This window comes from Hemiscyllium ocellatum, chromosome 6 (assembly GCF_020745735.1).
Source record: "Hemiscyllium ocellatum isolate sHemOce1 chromosome 6, sHemOce1.pat.X.cur, whole genome shotgun sequence".
In the NCBI taxonomy this organism is placed as follows: Eukaryota; Metazoa; Chordata; class Chondrichthyes; order Orectolobiformes; family Hemiscylliidae; genus Hemiscyllium; species Hemiscyllium ocellatum.
The window spans coordinates 125,423,692-125,444,744 of record NC_083406.1 but is presented as its reverse complement, the minus strand read 5'-3'; the positions used below and the strand labels follow the sequence as shown (position 1 = coordinate 125,444,744).

Sequence of the window (21,053 nt, the reverse complement as noted above, 5' to 3'; positions counted from 1 at the left end):
ATTTCTGCTTCCATGTTAAAATATTAGTCAGAATAGTCAAGTTAGAGAAAGAACACCTGCTGAACAGACTCAAAGACTGGAGAACATCGTGCAAAAATTACAACCAGATCTTTCACAGAGAAACACTGTCAGACTTCTCCACAAAGTTCAGAACCCTCTTCTCCAACACGTTAGTTGAAGGTCTATGAGAAATATTTTGTGCATTCGGCCTATTGCGGATGTTGGTTCAAGTGTATGTGATTGATGAAGCACTATGACCAATATTTAATAATTTGCATCACATGAAGCTATTTACTTCATTTTAGTACACATCTATCAAGTTTTCACTTGCTGTGTCTCTGAGATTAGTGTTTTCTTTGAATAACCATCAACATTTGAAATAAGATTTATGGCAAATGAGATCTTAGTGACCAAAAACAAGTGGAGAATGAGGTTATCGAACACTGGCCATAGTGCACTATGAATCACATACAAATGAGGTGATGTGGGTTGAATTGAGGTAAGAGAAAGAATTTGGCCATTGTTCATTGAATAACCATTCCAGCACAGATATGTTCGATGATACATATGGTCCAGAACTTGTTCGGAGTTAAGTGCAAACAAAAATTCTGCAGCCCGACTGACATAGGTATAAAACTAAAAATAAAAATTACATTTCAATGACACACAACAGGAGAGCCAGAGATCATGGATTTGTTTTGAGATTTCTCTTCCCAGCATACTGGACGAGGGAATTTGCCAGCTGCCCTTAGAAAAGTATGGAAAATGGACTCATTCTCCCAACAATCGAGCAAACTCCACACAACCAAAATCTAATGTGTAGGAGGAAATGAATAAAAGATACTAAATTATTGTTTGGTTTAACACTACCAAATAACCCAGAGTCCCTCAAATCCTACCTCAGTATAGCACTGCAAATGGATGGATCAAGTGGCAGACACACCTCAATGAGAAACTATACGGGGTGTCAAGGATGCTCCGTGATTCTCAGAGAATAAGGTTTCGGTCACCTCTGTGGGCACTGATGCAACTGGCAATTATGATGTTAACATGTCACCACTTTGCACTCACCTTCTTCCCTGCATTTCTCTCTCCACAGCAAGTTATCCTCTGCTAAGATGCGCCAGTACCGACAAGTCTGTGCTGCCCGCAGCAGATCTCGTGGTTCCAGAAATGACAGGACGTAGAGTGCCAGCTGCAAAGAAGAAATACCAGACAGTATAAAACTGCTCCACATAAACAGATGACTATGAATCAGGACACCAGGCGTGATAAAACATGGTCAGCCTGAACAGAGTAACTGAAACCTGTCCCTCTCAAAAAGGTTAAATATCAGTCTGATTGTATGGCAGTTATCTTCAATCAAACAACAATGGATTTTAGTCAGAATTTCATACATCTAATTTCAAATCTCTTCAGACTACAGAGAGAGAGATATACATTTGTCTTCTCAGATGCCAATGAAACGTCACAATGTGAACATTTAATCAATGGTATTTTATAAAGTATGTTCCACAATTATGTCATGGCAAGAAAATAGTCAGTTGAGTTCCTCTCAGGGTTAGTCTGTATACAGACAATGTAGTACTCAGACAACACAGACTTTTAATCTTCACATTTGATTGCTGCTCTGAACTGAATTCCAGTGCACTACAATTGGCCGTATTGGGCTGTGTCTGGATGGTGAGAGGAGGGTAACAAAAGAAAACCAGCCTTGGACTCTGCTCATTACTGACTGCAGGTGTGCCTGTGTGAACTGAACTATTCGCACTTTGAAAACAGAGCAAAACATTCCAACATGGTGCTATATAGGACAGGTGACTAAGTCTCTAAGAGGTAGGCCATAAGACATGTCTTACATGAGTAATGAAATGGAGATGTGAGGTAAAGAAACAGGAATATGAAATGCTAGAGAAATACAGCAAGCCTGGGAGCCTCGGTGGTGAGAGACAGTATCAAAGTTGTGAGGGGCAGGGTTAAGGGAGAGAATTCCAGAGCTCCAAGCAAAGGAACTGAGCAACAGAAGTGGTCTCTCAAAGCTGTTTTACTATTCAGTAAGCTCATTAGTTCCTTAGTTCCAACAAAGCATCTTCGTTGACTGAAAATAGTTTGAGATCTGGTACATATTACACAAGGCACCCAACAGAGAGGCAGAACATCCAGGCCAACCATTTCCCATTTATTCTCCTCTAAATGCAGAAGTGAAACCATCAATTCCTTTCTCAGAGATACTTGCAACACAGAAGACCGTTCAGGCCATCACATCCATACATATCAACAAAGATCTGACTACCCTAATTCCATTTTCCAGCTTTTGGTCCAGACTCCTCAAGGCTGTGACAGTGCAATGATTTTATAAATATAAAAATGTTAGAAGAATTTCTAATTCATCTTCAGCACATAAATGCATGGCTGAGGAGCTGGTGTATGGGAGAAGGATTCACATTTTTGGATCATTGGAATCTCTTTTGGGGGTAGAAGTGACCTGAACAAGAAGGATGGATTGCACCTAAATTGGAAGGGGACTAATGTACTGACATGGAAATTTGCTAGAACTGTTCGGAAGGATTTAAACTATGAAAGTGTGGGGTGGGACCCAGTGAGATAGTGAGAAAAGAGATCCATCTGAGACTGGTACAGTTAAGAACAGAAGCGAGTTGAACAATCAGGGCAGGCAGGGACAAGGTAGGACTAATAAATTAAACTGCATTTATTTCAATGCAAGGGGCCAAACGGGGAAAGCAGATGAACTGAGGGCCTGGTTAGGACCATGGGACTGGGATATTATCACAATTACAGAAACATGGCTCAGGGATGGGCAGGACTGGCAGCTTAATGTTCCAGGATACAAATGTGACAGGAAGGATAGAAAGGGAGGCAAGAGTGGAGAGGGTGGTGCAGGGGGGTTGGCATTTGTGATAAGGGATAGCATTACAGCTGTGCTGAGGGAGGATATTAACAGAAATACACCCAGGGAAGTTATTTGAGTGGAACTGAGAAATAAGAAAAGGATGATCACCTTACTGGGATTGTGTTATAGATCTGCTAATAGTCAGAGGGAAATTGAGAAACAAACTTGTAAGGAGATCTCAGCTACCTGTAAGAACAACAGGGTGGTTATGGTAGGGGACTTTCCAAACATAGACTGGGACTGCCATAGTGTTAAGGGTTTAGATGGAGAGGAATTTGCTGAGTGTGTACAAGACAATTTTCTGATTCAGTATGTGGATGTACCTACTAGAGAAGGTGCAAAGCTTGACCTACTCTTGGGAAATAAGGCAGGGCAGGTGACTGAGGTGTCAGTGGGGGAGCACTTTGGGGCCAGTGACCATAATTCTATTAGATTTAAAATAGTGTTGGAAAAGGATAGGCCGAATCTACAAGTTAAAGTTCTAAATTGGAGAAAGGCCAATTTTGACGGTATTAGGCAAGAACTTTCGAAATGGGGGTCAGATGTTCGCAGGTAAAGGGATGGCTGGAAAATGGGAAGCCTTCAGAAACGAGATAACGAGAATCCAGAAACAGTACATTCATGTTAGGGTGGAAAAAAAGGCTGGTAGGTATAGGAAATGCTGGATGGCTAAAGAAATTGAGAGTTTGGTTAAGAAAAAGGAGGAAGCATACGTAAGGGTTAGACAGGATAGATAAAGTGAATCCTCAGAAGAGTATAAAGGAAGTAGGAATATACTTAAGAGGGAAATCAGGAGGGCAAAAAGGGGACATGAGATAGCTTTGGCAAATAAAATTAAGGAGAATCCAAAGGGGTTTTACAAATACATTAAGGACAAAAGGGTAACTAGGGAGAGAATAGGGCCCCTCAAAGATCAGCAAGATGGTCTTTGTGTGGAGTCGCAGAAAATGGGGGAGATACTAAATGAGTATTTTGCGTCATATTTATGGTAGAAAATGATATGGAAGATATAGACTGTAGGGAAATAGATGATGACATCTTGCAAAATGTCCATATTACAGAGGAGGAAGTGCTGGATGTCTTGAAACGGGTAAAGATGGATAAATCCCCAGGACCTGATCAGGTGTACCTGAAAACTCTGTGGGAAGCTAGAGAAGTGATTGCGGGGCCTCTTGCTGAGATATTGTATCATCGATAGTCACAGGTGAGGTGATTGAAGACTGGAGGTTGGCTAACGTGGTGCCACTGTTTAAGAAGAGCGGTAAAGACAAGCCAGAGAAGTATAGACTAGTGAGCCTGACCTCTGTGGTGGGCAAGTTGTTGGAGGGAATCCTGAGGGACAGGATGTACATGTATTTGGAAAGGCAAAGACTGATTAGGGATAGTCAACATGTCTCACAAGCTTGATGGAGTTTATTGAAGAAGTAACAAAAAGGACTGATGAGGGCAGAGCGATCGGTGTGATCTATATGGATTTCAGTAAAGCGTTTGACAAGGTTCCCCATGGGAGACTGATTAGTAAGGTTAGATCTCATGGAATACAGGGAGAACTAGCCATTTGGATACAGAACTGGCTCAAAGTTGGAAGACAGAGGGTGGTGGTGGAGAGCTGTTTTTCAGATTGGAGGCCTGTGACCAGTGGAGTTTCACAAGGATCTGTGCTGGGTCCTCTACTTTTTGTCATTTACATAAATGATTTTGATGCGAGCATAAGAGGTATAGTTAGTAAGTTTGCAAATGACAGCCAAATTAGAGGTGTAGTGGACAGTGAAGAGAGTTACCTCAGATTACAACAGGGCTGACAAGTGGCAGACGGAGTTTAATTCAGATAATTGCGAGGTGCTGCATTTTGGGAAAGCAAATCTTAGCAGGACTTATACACTTAATGGTAAGGTCCTAGGGAGTGTTGCTGAACAAAGGAGACCTTGGAGTGCAGGTTCATAGCTCCTTGAAAGTGGAGTCACGGGTAGATAGGTTTGTGAAGAAGGCGTTTGGTATGCTTTCCTTTATTGGTCAGAGTGTTGAGTACAGGAGTTGGGAGGTCATGTTGCAGCTGTACAGGACATTGGCTAGGCCATAATTGGAATATTGCGTGCAGTTCCAGTCTCCTTCCTATTGGAAAAATATTGTGAAACTTGAAAGAGTTCAGAAAAGATTTACAAGAATGTTGCCAGGGTTGGAGGATTTGAGCTACAGGGAGAGGCTGAACAGGCTGGGGCTGTTTTCCCTGGAGTGTCGGAGGGTGATGGGTGACCTTATAGAGGTTTACAAAATTATGAGGGGCATGGATAGGATAAATAGACAAAGTCTTTTCCCTTGGGTCCGGGAGTCCAGAATTCGAGGGCTTAGATTTAGGGTGAGAGGGAAAAGATATAAAAGAGACCTAAGGGGCCACGTTTGCATGCAATGGGTGGTACAGATATGGAATGAGCTGCTAGAGGGAGTGGTGGAGGCTAGAACAATTGCAACATTTAAGAGGCATTTAGATGGGTATATGAATGAGAAGGGTTTGGAGGGATATGGGCCAGGTGCTGGCAGGTGGGACTAGATTGGGTTGGGATATCTGGTCGGCATGAACAGGTTGGACCGAAGGGTCTGTTTCCATGCTGTACATCTCTATGATTCTATGACCTCCCCTTTCAGACACTGCATTCCACTCTCCTAATACCTTCCATTCTCCTCTTAGCTTTTTACCTTAATTGTATGGATTATATTGTAATTTTGATTGTGGACTGAAGTGGGAAAATGACTGCTTTAAAACCAGGGATTATTGAAGGATTGTCTGCACTTTTTAAAAGTAAACTGATCCTTACGGACACACTTGAAATGTGGAGCTTATTCAAGGAACAGCTACTGCGAGTCCTGGATAAGTACATACCTATCAGGCAGGGAGGTAGTTGTCAAGACAGGGAGCCGTGGTTTGCTAAAGAAGTTGAAGCTCTTGTCAAGAGGAAGGCGACGGCTTATGTGAGGATGAGGTGTGAAGGCTCACTTAGGGGGGGCTTGAGAGTTATAAGTTAGCCAGAAAAGATCTAAACAGAGGACTAAGAGGAGCCAGGAGGGGACATGAGAAGTTGTTGGCAGATAGGATCGAGAAATCTCTAAGGCCTTACATTGATGTTTCAGGAATAAAAGAATGACTAGAGTAAGATTAGGACCAAAGACAGGAGTGAAACATTGTGCGTGGAATCGGAGGTCATAGGGAAAGCACTTAATGAATAGTTTTCATCAATATTCACTTTGAAAACGGGCAATATTTTTGAGAATACAGATATACAGGCTACAAGATTAGATGGGATTGAGGTTGACAAAGAAGAGATTTTAGCAGTTTTGGAAGATCTGAAAATAGGTAAGACCCCTGAACTAGATGGGATTTATCCTCTGATTCGCTGGAAAGCCAGGAAGGAAACTGCAGAGCCTTTGGCTTCAATCTTTATGTCATCATCGTCGACAGGAGTAATGCCAGAAGGAGGGTAGCAAATGTTGTTCCCTAGTTTAAGAAAGGGATCCAGGACAACCCTATTAATTATAGGCCAGTGAGCCTTACTTCGGTTGTGGGTGAGGTGTTGGAAAGGCTAAGAGATAGGATTTATAATCATCTGGAAAGGAATAATTTGATGAGGGATAGTCAACACGGTTTTGTGAAGGGTAGATTGTGCCTCACTGACCTTCTTGAGTTCTTCGAGAAGGTGACAAAACAGGTGGATGAAAGTAAAGCTGTTGATGTGATGCATGTGGACTTCAGTAAGGCGTTTGATAAGGTTCCACATGGTAGGCTATGGCGCAAAATAGAGAGTTTCGGGACTGAAGGTGATTTAGCAGTTTGGATCAGAAATTGGCTAGCTGAAAGAAGAGAGAGGGTGGTGGGTGATGGGAAATGTTCATCCTGGAGCTCAGTTACCAGTGGTGCGCTGCAAGGATCTGTTTTGGGTCCACTGCTGTTTGTCATTTTTATAAATGACCTGGACGTGGGCATAGAAGGATGGGTTAGTAAATTTGCAATTGACACTAAGGTAGGCAGAGTTGTGGATAGTGCTGAAGGATGTTGTGGGTTACAGTGGGACATAAATAAGATGCAGAGCTGGGCTGAGAAGTGGCAAATGGAGTTTAATGCGGAAAAATGTGACATAGTTCACTTTGGAATGCATAATACTGGCTAATGGTAAAATTCTTGGCAGTGTGGATGAACAGAGAGACCTTGGTGTTCTGGTGCATAAATCCCTGAAAGTTGCCACCCAGGTTGATAGGGCTGTAAAGAGGGAATATAGTGCGTTGGCATTTATTGGTAGGGCCTTACACTAATAAGGCCCCACCTGGAGTATTACATGCAATTCTGGTCACCGCATTATAGGAAGGATGTGGAAGCTTTGGAAAGGATTCAAAGGAGATTTACTAGGATGTTGCCTGGTATAGAAGGAAGGTCATACAAGGAAAGGCTGATGGAACTGAGGCTGTTTTCCCTGGAGAGAAGGTGGTGAGGTGACTTAATCGAGACACATAAGATAATGAGAGGGCTGGATAGGGTGGATAGCGAGAGCCTTTTCCTCGGATGGTGAAAGCTAACACGAGGGGACATAACTTTAAATTGAGGGTGATAGATTTAACACAGATATTAGGGGTAGTTTCTCCACTAGTAAGAGCATGGAACAACCTGCCTGCAACAGTAGTAGACTTGCTGAATTTAAGGGCATTTAAATGGGCTTTGGACATACATACGGATAATAATGGAACAATGTAGGTTAGATGAGCATCAGATTATTTTCACAGGGCAGTGCAACATCGAGGGCCGAAGGGCCTGTACAGTGTTGTGCTGTAATGTTCTATGTTCCATGTTCTTATTGTAAGTGCTGTTTTCATAGCTGTCGAGGAAGCAGTGGGGAAAACATGAGTTATAGACAAGCTGGAGTCAAGGGACTTGGTACAAGTGAAGGTCTGACTGGCTGAAAATGTGTTGCTGGAAAAGCGCAGCAGGTCAGGCAGCATCCAGGGAGCAGGAGAATCGACGTTTCAGGCATGAGCCCTTCTTCAGGAATCTGAAGTCTGACTGGCAACAAGTAGCTCATTGGTCTGTAAAATAGTGACTAGTCCCCGATGGCAAAGGTTGCCTTGCCTGCCAATAAGTGACTGGCTTCCAGAGAATTGACCAGTTTGTGGGTGAGAACTTCAAGGCAGAAACTATCTAACCTCTGGAAAGGAAGGAGCATTTCTGCTTCTCAGTAAAAAGCTTCTCAATCCTGAAGATAGCTACATCACTTCTTCTCATCAGTTGTTGTAAACTCAAACTTTTAAGTCTGAGAGCTTTCTAAGTACGAACTAAACATACTGCGTCTCCAGTGAAAGGATCATCTCAGCAACTGCATGGGCAGGTCCCATTGAACTCTTTCCCTCTGCCCTTCTTCACTATTGGGTGGGTTGGCAGAATGAGTATGAAGGAGTGTTTATAAAGGGGTTTGAGAGTTTTAACCAATAGACTATGTTGGTTTATAATAGTTTGTGTAGCCAGAATCCATTTATCTGCAATAAATCGTGATTATACATCTCTACCAGTACCTCTCAATCTTCGGTGCTTCAAGGAAAACAACCCCAGCCTATCTAATTTTTCCTCATAACTCAATACTGTCCAGTCTAGGCAGCATCCTGATAAATCTCCTGCACACACTCTCTCATTTAGTCACATCCTTCCTATATTGAGGTGAGCATTACTCCACACACAATCTCACTTGTGACAAAACCAGCAATTTGTACAATACCAGAATAATCTCCCAGTTCTTGAATTTTATGCCTTAGGTAATAAGGAAAAGCATCTCATGTGCCTTCTCAGCCACGTTATCTACCTGGACAAAGTGAGACTGCAGTTGCTGGAGATCAGCATCAAGAAGTGTGATGCTGGAAAAGCCCAGCTGGCCAGGCAGCATCCGAGTAGCATGAGAGACTGTGTTTCCAGCATAAGTTCTTCATCAAAGAATGAAATCACATTCCCGATGAAGAGTTTACGCTCAAAACGTTGACTCTCCTACTCCTTGGATGCTGTCTGACTGGTTGTGCTTTTCCAGCACCGCATGTTTTGACACCTTAAATACCCTGCCCTGCTACCTTTAGCAATCTGTGGACATGGTCTCCAACATGGGTCTGGGGTGCACCACTCATACTGAAATTCCTTGTCTCGTTAGCTCTCCCTATGTATTACATCACATTTTTCTGCATTTCATTCCATTTGCAATTGCTCTGCCCACTTAACAAGGCTGTGGATTTCCTCCTACAGTCTACATTTATTCTCACTGTACCAATTTTCATATCTCCACAAGCCTTGATCATACTCCTTATATTGATGGCCTCTAGTATGGTTCTTTCCTATACTCAGTCTACTCGATAAAAATCTATTGTAAAGACCTCAATTAGGTGACACTTCAACAACCTGTTCTTATAATTTTAGTCTTGAAACACAGAAGCTGATTGCGAAATTCACAAGAGGCCAGAGCTAGAGAAAGGCAGAAATTTCTGACCTCGATCATGCAAAGAGCTTTTGGGTAAGATTCAATGGGGCTTACGGTGTCTGAAGAACAGAACCTCAGCTTCAGTCAGCATCTTCAGTAAAGAGATGGTGTAGGTCAGAAATAAACAAATCTCTGACCATTTGCTGATACAAATTTGTTTCAGCAAGTTGCATAGAAGATGCAACTAGAAGCAAACCTGGTTAGGCAGTAACCCTGCTCAACTGGGACAACTTTCTCACATTCCTTTTACTGTGTATCTTAAAAAAACAGAAGTGTAACTTTATGCTCTACATGACCAGCTCCTGATCAGACTGTACAGCATGGGTTCATTACCATTTAGACACGTACCTCTTTTGGAAGGAGGGAAATGAAGTCTCGTTGGAACTGAGGTTCAATGACCTGCATCATGTATTTGATCTGCGAAGTCTCACAGCGATCAATGAGCTCATCCAATGCCAGCAGCTTCTCAGGGCCATTCCACTTCTGTGGAACAGAAAGCAAAGATGTCAGAGACCAAATTAAATACCAAGAATATTCCTCATTACCTACTGACAGATAAGTTTGTAATTATCAGACTGCCAACACTTATTTATATGGCAGGAAGGTCATGGGAGAAGGAAAGTTCACACATTAATTACACTCAAATAGGTCAAAGATGAGCTCTTCAGTCTGTACTCCTTTTAAGTCAAAGGCCTCATAGGGAGAACGGGTTGGAGAATTCATCCAAAAATCACAATCTACCAATTATGACGCTTTTGTCTTTTGTTTCACCCCAACATCCTCAGCACTACAGAAATCAGCAACTCTTGCTAGAATAAGGGTTTGCCAGCAATCTTCTGGCACGAGGTCACTTTTCACTCAGGGTTAAGTTAGCAACATGCACACCAATGTCCCTCTGACAATTAGTGCTTCCTGGATTCCTACCATTTTTCATATATTCCCTGGTGTTGTTTGCCCTGCCTAAGTCCATCATTTCACACCTATCCAGATTGAATTGCTTTATTCTTATTTACCTGCCTGTAGTACTGATCAATTATGGGCTCATTGGCGACATTTGTACCTCTCATGTCATAACCCATCTGGCCCACTGCCATTTCAGCAGATCTGTAACTTAGGACAGACTTCCCTTCACCAGGAGGACCAGCTTCCTCAGACTTGCAAAATTTTCAGCAGGGATTTAACAAAATGCTCCCATGCACAACTTCACATGATTAAAAAATTGTAGGATTTTCCACACACATTCCCTATTAATTAATGAAAACCATTCATGACTTGCCCTCAATGTATGTGGCAACACAGCAGCTGTTTCACATTTGAGATACCAATGGTAAATTAACTAATGAGATGTCCATCTGTTTGGAACAATCACAAAATGACTTCCATCTGGAAACAGAATGTCTGATTGAGGTATCAATAAGCCAAATGAAGAAATGTTAGGGGTAGATGGCCAGGAAACTGTTTTAAACACTTGAAAGAAGATGTGACCAAAGGAGATATTTTGGGGAGGGAGTGTTGGTTCTTACATTTGAGGAGCTGAGTTAATAATCAATTTTAATTTCAACAACAATGAGAGGGCCTTTAAGGTGAAATTCAGAAGAATCAGTGATTGAGAATTCACATCAACTCATTATATCACCGTAAAAGAGGGAACAGAAGGTACTGAAAGAGGTAAATAGAAAAGGGAAGCAGAGATTATAAATGATAAATAAACCACTGATACAGCATTAGGTAGTTTCATGCAGTCTGTCCAAGTGTTTGCATTTGTATTTGCTCATGGCCCATCTCAAATGGTCTACAAAAAGATGGTTGGGAGCCACTTTCCTGAACTGCTGCAGTCTATGCCACATATTCGACTGTGCTGTTTGGGAAGGTGGAGTGGGGATAATGGATTTTGACCAAGTGTCATTCCTTAAATGTTAATGTTTTTATTCATTCACAGAATATGGACATCACTGCTGGAACAGCTTTTACTGTCCATTCGTAGTTGGTCTTGAGATGGCTTGCTTGAACTGCTGCAGTCTATTTGGTTCAGGTAGGTAAACCTGCAATGTCTTTAAGCAGAGTTACAGATTTTCAGTTAGTGACACTCGTGGAATGAGTAAAAAATACAAGTTTGCAATGAGCTCAGGAGCTAAGTAGTCCCGGCAGAACCTAAACGGAGTGTCAGCAAACTATTGCTTAGCAAGTGCCCCTTGCTCGCACTGATGACGACATTTTTCCACCCTTTTTATCCACAATTGAGAATAGTTTGATGTGGCGTTAACTGGCCAGATTGTAATTGTCTTACTATGTGTACACAGGACATAATCAGGCCATTTTCACAAGTCAGACAGATGCCAGTGTTGTAGCTGTACCGAAACAGCTTGGCTAGGGGCACATCAAGCACTGAAACAGATGAGATATCTTATGTCCTGACGCTGGAATCTTGTCAGAGCCCGAATATTTTAAGGTTTGGCTCAATGTTGAATGACTTGCAGGAAAACTAGCAAGGCTGGTGTTCCCACGTCAGTGCCCTTTGTCTAATATAATCCCAAATAGCGTGTGGGCAGCACGGTGGCACAGTGGTTAGTACTGCTGCCTCACAGCGCCTGAGACCCGGGTTCAATTCCCGACTCAGGCGACTGACTGTGTGGAGTTTGCACGTTCTCCACATGTCTGCGTGGGTTTTCTCCGGGTGCTCCGGTTTCCTCCCACAATCCAAAGATGTGCAGGTCAGGTGAATTGGCCATGCTAAATTGCCCGTAGTGTTAGGTAAGGGGTAAATGTAGGAGTATGGGTGGGTCACGCTTCGGTGGGTCGGTGTGGACTTGTTGGGCCGAAGGGCCTGTTTCTACACTGTAAGTAATCTAATCTAATCTAATTGTGTCCCACCTGCCTACTCCTGACCCATATCTCTTCAAACCTTGCCCAATCATGTAACTAAGCAAATGTCTTTTAAATATTATAACAGTACCTGCATCCACCACTTTCTCAGCAAGTTCATTCTACACGTGAACAACCTTCTGTGTAAAAACAATTTGCCTCATAACTTTATAAAAATCTCTCTCCTCTCTTATTAAAAATGTGCCCACTAGTCTCCAATTCCCCCATCTAAGACAACTACCATCAACGCGATCTACACCCCTCATTATTTTATACACTTCTTTCAAGTCACCTTTCAATCTGCTGCACTCCAGTGAAAGAAGTCCCAGCCGATCCAGACTTTCATTCTAACTCAAACCTTCCATACCTGGCAAATCTCTTCTGAACACTCTCCAGCTTGATAATATCCTTCCGATAATTGAGCCACCAAAACTGGACAAGGTATTCCAGAAGTGGCCTCACCAGGGTCCCGTACAACCTCAACACAACAGTCTCGAGGTATAAAAACATTGTCATTCCTTAAATGTCACTCCTGTAAATGTCCCAACTCCTGTATTCAAAGGATTGAGCAATGAATTGAATTTAATTGAATTGAATTTATTCTTGTGTGTACTGAGGCACAGTGCAAAGCTTTATCTTGCGAGCAATTACAAGCAGATCACAGAGTTAAGTAGCATAAATAAGTAAATAATAGGTAAACAGCAGCAAGAGCAAAAACACAGGTACAGATGAATGTTAAAGAGTTTGAGTCTCCATTCAGTATTGTAACAATAGGGTAGAAACGGTTTCGAAACCGGCTGATGCATGTGTTCAGGCTTCTGTACCTTCACCCTGACGACATGGATTGTAGAAAAACATTGCCAGGGTGGGATGGATCTTTGAGAATGCTGGTGGCGTTTCCTTGACAGCGGGCCTGGTAGATGGATTCTAGAGATGGGAGGTTGGCCTTTGTGATTGCCCAGGCCGAGTTCATCACTCTCTGTAATTGTCTCTGAACTTGAATGGTATAGTTGCCATGCTAAGTACTAATACATCTAGACAGAGTGCTCTCGATGGCAAGGGTTTTCACAGTCATGCCAAACTTCCTCAGCGGCCTGCGGAAGAAAAGTTGTTGGGCCTCTGTAACCAGTGCGTCCACATGAAGAGTCCAAGAAAGTTTGTGGATGACCACTCCCAGGAGCTTGACATCCTCCACTCATTCTACCTTTATGCTGTTAATGTGTGGGGGGGTCATGAGTTACATCCCTCCAAAAGTCAATAATGAGTTCCTTGGTTTTGTTGGCATTGAGAGCTAGACTGTTCTCAGTGCACCATTTTTCCAGGTCTTCCACCTCCCGTCTGTAGTCTGTTTTGTTGCCATCTGAGATTTGACTGACTATGGTAGTATCATCAGCAAACTTGTAAATGGCATTAGTCTGGTATTTGGTGACAGCGCCATGGGTATACAGTGTGTACAATAAGGGGCTGAGTACGCATTCTTGGGGGGGCTCCAGTGTTGAGTCTTAGTGACAATGAGATATTGTCCTCAGTCGTCACTGATTGTGACCTGTGGGTCAGAAAACGCAGGATCCAGTTGCAAAGAGTGGGGTTTAGTCCGAGATCACTAGGTTCAGTAATCGGTCTCGAGGAGCTAATAGTGTGGAAGGCTGAACTGTAGTCAATGAGTAGGATTCTTACATAACTATTCTTGGTGGCAAGATGTTTGAGGGAGGAGTGAAGGGCAAGTGATGTGGCATCCGACGTGGATCTGTTGGTCCAATAGGCAAATTGGAGTGGGCCAAGAGTAAGGGGGGGTGGGTCTGGAGTTGATTAATGCCACGACCAGCCTTTCAAAGCACTTCACGACCACAGAAGCTAGGGCCACTGGATGGTACTCATTGAGACATGCTGCATAAGCCTTCTTAGGCACAGGTGATGTTGGCCCACTTGAAACAGGCAGGGACAGGGGCCTGCTGCAAGGAAAGGTTGAAGATGTCTGAGAAGACCTCCGCCAGTTGATCTGCACATGCTCCGAGTGCACAGCATGGTACTCCACTTTGTCCCATCGCTTTCCTTGGATTCACATGAAGGAAAACTGATCTGACCTCTGAGGCAGTGACTGTTGGGATGGGTCCATTAGAACTTATCGGAATTGGTGTTACCTCTCCGCTGAAACTATGCTCAAAGCAAGCAAAGGAAGTGTTGAGACAATCTGGGAGGGATGTGTCATTATCTACTATCTTGCACTGTCCCTTTTAGAATCGGTGATGTCATTTAGTCCTTGCCATAGTCACTGGCTGACTGTCTGGGTCTCTAGTTTGGATCGGTATTGGTCCTTGGCTGTCTTAATAGTTCTGTGAAGGTCATACTTGCGATTCCTTATATTTGAAGGCAAGCATACCAAACACCTTTTTAACAAACCCGTCTATATGTGACGTAAGCTTCAAAACATTATGCACCTGCACTCTTAGGTCTCTCTGCTCTACAACTTGTATAAGTCCTCCTCCTTGTTTGTTGTACCAAAATGCAATACATCGTATTTATCCAGATTGAACTCCATCTGCCATTTTTCAACCCATTGACCCATTTGATAAAGATCTTAAACCTTCTTCACTGTCTACGGTGCCACCAATTTTGGTGTCATCCACAAACTTACTAACCATTCAAAGTTTTCATCCAAATCATTTATATAAATGACAAACAAAAGAGGACCCAGCACTGATCCCTGTGCAAGACTGCTGGTCACAGCCTCCAGTTTGAAAAACAGCCCTCCATCATTAGTCTGTCTCCTGCCGTTAAGCCAATTATGTATCCAATTGGCAAGGTCACCCCGAATTCCAAGTGACCAAATTTTATGAATTAGTCTAGCAAGTGCAACTTTGTCCAAGGCCTTACAAAAATCCAAATAAACAACTTCCACTGCTCATTAATATATGTGCTGTGTGGAGAGACTTTGGGGGAGTCATATGTTGAGTTACTCCTCACAGAATACCTAGCTCTGCTCTTGGAACCATAGTAATGAAAGAACAAAGAATACAGCACAGGAATTAGAAATCCTGCAGAGTGTGGAAATAGATAAGTCCCCTGGGCCGGATGGGATTTATCCTAGGATCCTCTGGGAAGCGAGGGAGAAGATTGCCGAGTCTTTGGCATTGATCTTTAAATCGTCATTGTCTATAGGATTAGTGCCAGAAGACTGGAGGATAGCAAATGTGGTTCCCCTTTCAAAAAAGGGAGTAGAGATAACCCTGGTAATTCTAGAAGTGTTGACAAAAGGTTATAAGAGATAGGATTTATAATCATCTAGAAAAGAATAATTTGATTAGGGATAGTCAGCACGGTTTTGTGAAGGGTAGGTCATGCCTCACAAACCTTATTGAATTCTTTGAGAAGGTGACCAAACAGATAGATGAGAGTAAACTGGCTGACGTGGTGTATATCGATTTCAGCAAGGCGTTCAATAAGGTTCCCTACAGTAGGCTAATGTACAAAATGCGGAAGAATGGGATTGTGGGAGATATAGCAGTTGGGATCAGTAATTGGCTTGCTGAAAGAAGACAGAGGGTGGTGGTTGATGGGAAATGTTTGTCCAGTTACCAGTGGTATACCCCAAGGGTCGGTGTTGGGTCCACTGCTGTTCGTCATTTTTATAAACTACCTGGATGAGGACGTTTAAGGGTGGGTTAGTAAATTTGCAGAAGACACTAAGGTCGGTGGAGTTGTGGATAGTGACCAAGGATGTTGTAGGTTAGAGAGACATAGGTAAGTTGCAGAGCTGGGCCTAGAGGTGGCAAATGGAGTTTAATGTGGACAAGTGTGAGGTGGTTCACTTGGGTCAGAGTAACCGGAATGCAAAGTACTGGACTAATGTTTAAGATTCTTGGTAGTGTAGATAAACAGAGAGATCTCGGTGTCCAGGTGCACAGATCCTTGAAAGTTGTCACCCAGGTTGACAGGGTTAAGAAGGCATACAGTGTTTTAGCTTTTATTAATAGAGGGATCAAGTTCCGGAACCATGAGGTTATGCTGCAGCTGTACAAAACTCTGGTGCGGCCGCACTTGGAGTACTATGTACAGTTCTGGTCACATTATGAGGAAGATGTGGAAGCTTTGGAAAGGGTGCAGAGGAGATTTACTAGGATGTTGCCTGGTATGGAGGGAAGATCTCATGAGGAAAGGCTGAGGGACTTGAGGCTGTTCTCATTGGAGAGAAGAAGGTTGAGAGGTGACTTAATAGAGACATAACATAATCGGAGGGTTAGATAGGGTGGACAGGGAGAGCCTTTTTCCAAGTATGGTGATGGCGAGCACGAGGGGACACAGCTTTAAATGAGGGGTGATAGATATAGGACAGATGTCAGAGTTAGTTTCTTTACTCAGAGAGTAGTAAGGGTATGCCTGCAACGGTAGTAGATTCGCCAACTTTAAGTACATTTAAATTGTCATTGGACAAGCATATGTACGTACATGGAATAGTGTAGGTTGGATGGGCTTCAGATTGGTATGACAGGTCGGTGCAACATCGAGGGCCGAAAGGCCTGTACTGTGCTGTGATGTTCCATGTCCTAAGTTTACAGGAACAGGCCCTTCGACCCTCCAAGCCTGCGCGGAGGCATTTTGCCCTTCCACTTTACAACTATATTCACTTACAGGATCCATATCCCTCCATTCCCTTCCTATTCAAGTATTCACCCAGGTGCTTCTTGAATGCAGTTATTGTGCCTGCTCCCACCACTTCCAGGCACTCAGCACCCTTTGTGAGAAAAGTGTGTCTTGGACATCTCTTTCAAAATTTCACCCTTCTACCTTGAACCTGTGTCCCCAAGCAATTGACACCTCTATCCTGGGGAAAAGTCTCCTTCTCTTCACTCTATCCATGCCATTCAAAAGAAGGAACCACATGTCAGGTATAGACAGTAGCAACTCAGTATGATCAGTTGCAGTCTACTCAAGAGAGAAATGAGGGCGGCAAAAAGGAGACATGAGATAGCTTTGGCAGACCAGGTTTAAGGAGAATCCAAAGGGATTCTATAAATACATTAATAACAAGAGTAATGAGAGTGAGAAGAGGGTTCCTTAAAAATCAGCAAAACTGCCTGTGTGTGAAGCTACAGGAGATGAGAAAGAGTCTAAATGAGTATTTTGCATCCATGTTTACTGCAGCAAAGGATATGGAAAGTAGAGAACTTGGGGAATTAAACCTTGAAAAGTGTCCATATTACAGAAGAGGTGGTGCTAGATGTCCTAAGTCAGAAATCACACAACACCAGGTTATAGTCCAACAGGTGTACTTCAAATCGCAAACTTTCGGAGTGCTGCTCCTTCATCAGGTCTTAAAATGCATAAAATTGGACAAATCCCTGATATACCCTAGAACTCTGTGGGAAGCTAGTGACGTGATTGCTTGGCCTCTTGCTGAGATATTTGTATCATCAATAGTCACAGGTCAGGTGCTGGAAGACTGGGGTTTGGCTTACATGGTGCCACTGTTTAAGAAGGGTGGTAAAGACAAGCCAGGAAACTATAGACCAGTGAGCCTGACCTCGGTGGTGGGCAGGAGTTACATATATTTGGAAAAGCAGGGACTGATTAGGGATAGTTAATGTGGCTTTGAGAGTGGGAAATCATGTCTCACTAACCTGATTTGAGTTTTTGTTGAAGGAGCGACAAAGAAGATTGACAAAGGCTGAGAGTAAGGATAGAAGGCGAGTTTTGAATGATGCGAGATGAGGGGGCCAGGTGGCACAGCAATGATAGTAGTACAGAAGGTTAGGGATGAAATGCCTGCACTTCTGAAGAAATGAAAATTGAGAGAGATTTTTGGAAAATAACCCTGTACAGGCTTCACTACTTTGATGGGTGACTATAAGGTTTCTAAGTTCTTCCCTCTTTTGGGTGTTAATGGAGAGTATATATACACAATTTTTTGACTTTGGTTCAAACCAAAGTCCGTGAGATTCCAGACCCACAATGTGAGTGACTCTGAAATGCTTCTGGACAATTAGGGATGCACCATAAATGTTGGCTTAGCCAACTACACCCACATCTTGTCCATGACTTTTTTTTAAAAAAGTTTGTGGTAATTTGAAAGCTCAAATACAAGCCAAGAAACCAATGTGCTTACATTTTCCTGTCACCTCAGGATAAGAGGTCATAATGAAAATCACTCCCCAGTACCCCAGACCATCTCACCAACAACTGTTAGCTAGCCAGAAGACAGTGTACACATCTTTCTGCCCAGCCCAGCTCAAACCTGGCTCTTCTCAATGTACCTACCTGGAACATGCTAAGCCACTCCTGAAGATCTGATGGAGGCGCTACTGATGTAATGCGTTTCCGATGCTGACCTGGGATGTTGCCGTTGCGTAGATCTCCAAATGTCGTGGCAGTATTTATGCAGGGTGATAAAGAACTGTGAAAAAAAGATAAAAAGACTTGGACTATTTTTCATTGTCACACCCTGACTGGGTTCAACAAGTTGAAAATTTTGGGACATACTATGGATTTTTTTTTAAAAGAGGCGACCGAGGCAGTGGACATATGCAAGTTGTTTATATGGACTTCCAGAAAGCATTTAATAAAGTCACACACAACAAACTTAACTCAGGCAGAAGCCAACAAAAGACAGAAAATTACTGACATGCTCAAGTGATTGAGAGACAGGCGACAGCAAGTAGGGATAATGTCAGGATGTGACCAGTTGTGTCCCAACAAGGATGTGTGTCAGGGACTCAATTATTCACATTATTTGTAAGTGACTTAGACAATGGCAATATAAAGACTTATTAAAAAAAATCATTCATGAGATGTGGGCATCACTGACTGGATCAGCATCGATTGCCCAGGCAGCAGTTAAAAGTCAACTGTGGTTCTGGAGTCACACATCAACCAGAGCAGGTCAGGGTGGCAGGTTTCCATTCCAAAAGGAGGTTAGTGAACCAGATCGATTTTCCCAACAGTTGGCAATGGTTACATAGTCATCATTAGACTCTTATTTCCAGAATATTATTCAATTCAAATTCCACCATCTGCCACAAAGGAATTTTGAAAACCAGGTCCTAAGAACATTACCTAGGTCTCTGGATTAATCGTCTAGTGATAATACTACTAGGATATTGCCAACACTAATTTGCTGATGACTGAAAGTTAGGCGGCATTGCAGATGAATAGCATAAAATTACAAAGGGATACTGATGGGCAAGATGATTGAGCAAAACTGACGCAGATGGAGTTTAATGTAATGAAATGTGAGGTTACCTATTTAGACCAAGAAAGGATAGATCAAGGCCCTTTCGAAATAATATGAAGTTAAACACAGTGGATGTCCAAACAGACTTGGGGATTCAGTTGCATAGATCTTTAAAATGCCACTAACAATTGAAGAAAACAATCAAAGGCTAATGAAAAACTGGCCTTGATTTCAACAGGACTGGAGTACAAGAATGCAGACGTCATGCTGCAGCTATACAAACTCTGGGTGAGACTCGATCTGGGCTCTACAACTTAGGAAGGATAGATTGGCCGTGGAGGGTGTACATTGTTAATTTTAAATCTGATACAGAAGAATATTTGTTAAACAAAGGTATTAAAGGGATGTGGACCAAAGGCAGACACATGGAGTTTTGCTACAGATCAGCCATGATCTAAGTGAATGGCAGAACAGGGTGGAGGGGTTGAATCGTCTACTCCAGTTCCTCAGTTGCTAGGTTGCTTTACCTCTATGATGGATTGGCAGCACTTGACATCTGGTAATAATTATTTTATTGATGAGTTTGCAGGAGTGGAGTGGATTGCTACCCTGCAAGATTTTAAAGTCATTGCTTAAATCATATTAGAGTCCTAGAGATGTACATCATGGAAACAGACCCTTCCATCCAACTCATTCATGCCGACCAGATATCCTAAGCTAATCTAGTCCCATTTGCCAGCACTTGGCCCATATCCCTCTAAACCCTTTCTATTCACGTACCCATCCAGATGCCTTATACATGTTGCAATTGTACCAGCCTCCACCATAGAGTCGTAGAGTCAGAGATGTACAGAATGGAAATAGACCCTTCGGTTCAACCCGTCCATGCTGACCAAATATCCCAACCCAATCTAGTCCCACCTGCCAGCACCCAGCACATATCCTTCCAAACCCTTCCTATTCATACACCCATCCAAATGCCTCTTAAATGTTGCAATTGTACCAGCTTCCACCACTTCCACCGGCAACTCATGTTGTACATGGACCACCTTCTGTGTAAAAAAGCTGCCTCTTAGGTCCCTTTTAAATATTTCTCCTCTCACCTTAAACCTATGGCCTCTAGTTCTGGACTCCCCTACCCCAGGAAAAAGACCTGGTCTATTTATCCTATCCACACCCCCTCACGATTTTACAAACCTTTTCACAACATCTTTCCGACAGGAAGGAGACTAGAAATGCAAAGAATATTCCAAAAGTGGCCTAACCAATATCCTGTACAGCCACAACATGACCTCCCAACTGCTGTCCTAAGTGCTCTGTCCAATAAAGGAAAGCACACCAAGTTCCTCCTTCCTCCTCCTATCTACTTGCAACTTCACTTTCAAGGAACTATGTGAGGCATGGTGCATAGATCTGGACATTAGAAGAAATAGATCTTTGAACAAAGTCCAAGAGGACACACTTGGTGACAACTTTATTACAATCCATAATCCATGGAATACTTACCCCTATGATTACTAGCTCCTGACTTTTTGCAACCAATTCACACTCAATTAACTCTTAATCAATATATCCATTGTCTATTCCTTTGTTCCATTAGGTTGGAGGTATTCCATCA

The 21,053-nt window shown here is 42.8% G+C and overlaps 1 protein-coding gene across 3 annotated transcripts in view; it reads right to left on the bottom strand.

Moving 5' to 3' along the window:
• LOC132816916 (F-box/WD repeat-containing protein 7-like) overlaps window positions 1–21,053 on the bottom strand; it is a 212,418-nt gene that overhangs the window by 59,850 nt on the left and 131,515 nt on the right. For all 3 annotated transcript variants that reach the window (XM_060826939.1, XM_060826941.1, XM_060826940.1), the window contains 3 exons: window positions 18,523–18,658; window positions 9,754–9,888; window positions 1,072–1,195 (listed from right to left, as the gene is read on the bottom strand). In XM_060826939.1, coding sequence (XP_060682922.1) covers window positions 1,072–1,195; window positions 9,754–9,888; window positions 18,523–18,658 — 395 coding nt within the window. The remainder of the gene's footprint in view (window positions 1–1,071; window positions 1,196–9,753; window positions 9,889–18,522; window positions 18,659–21,053) is intronic.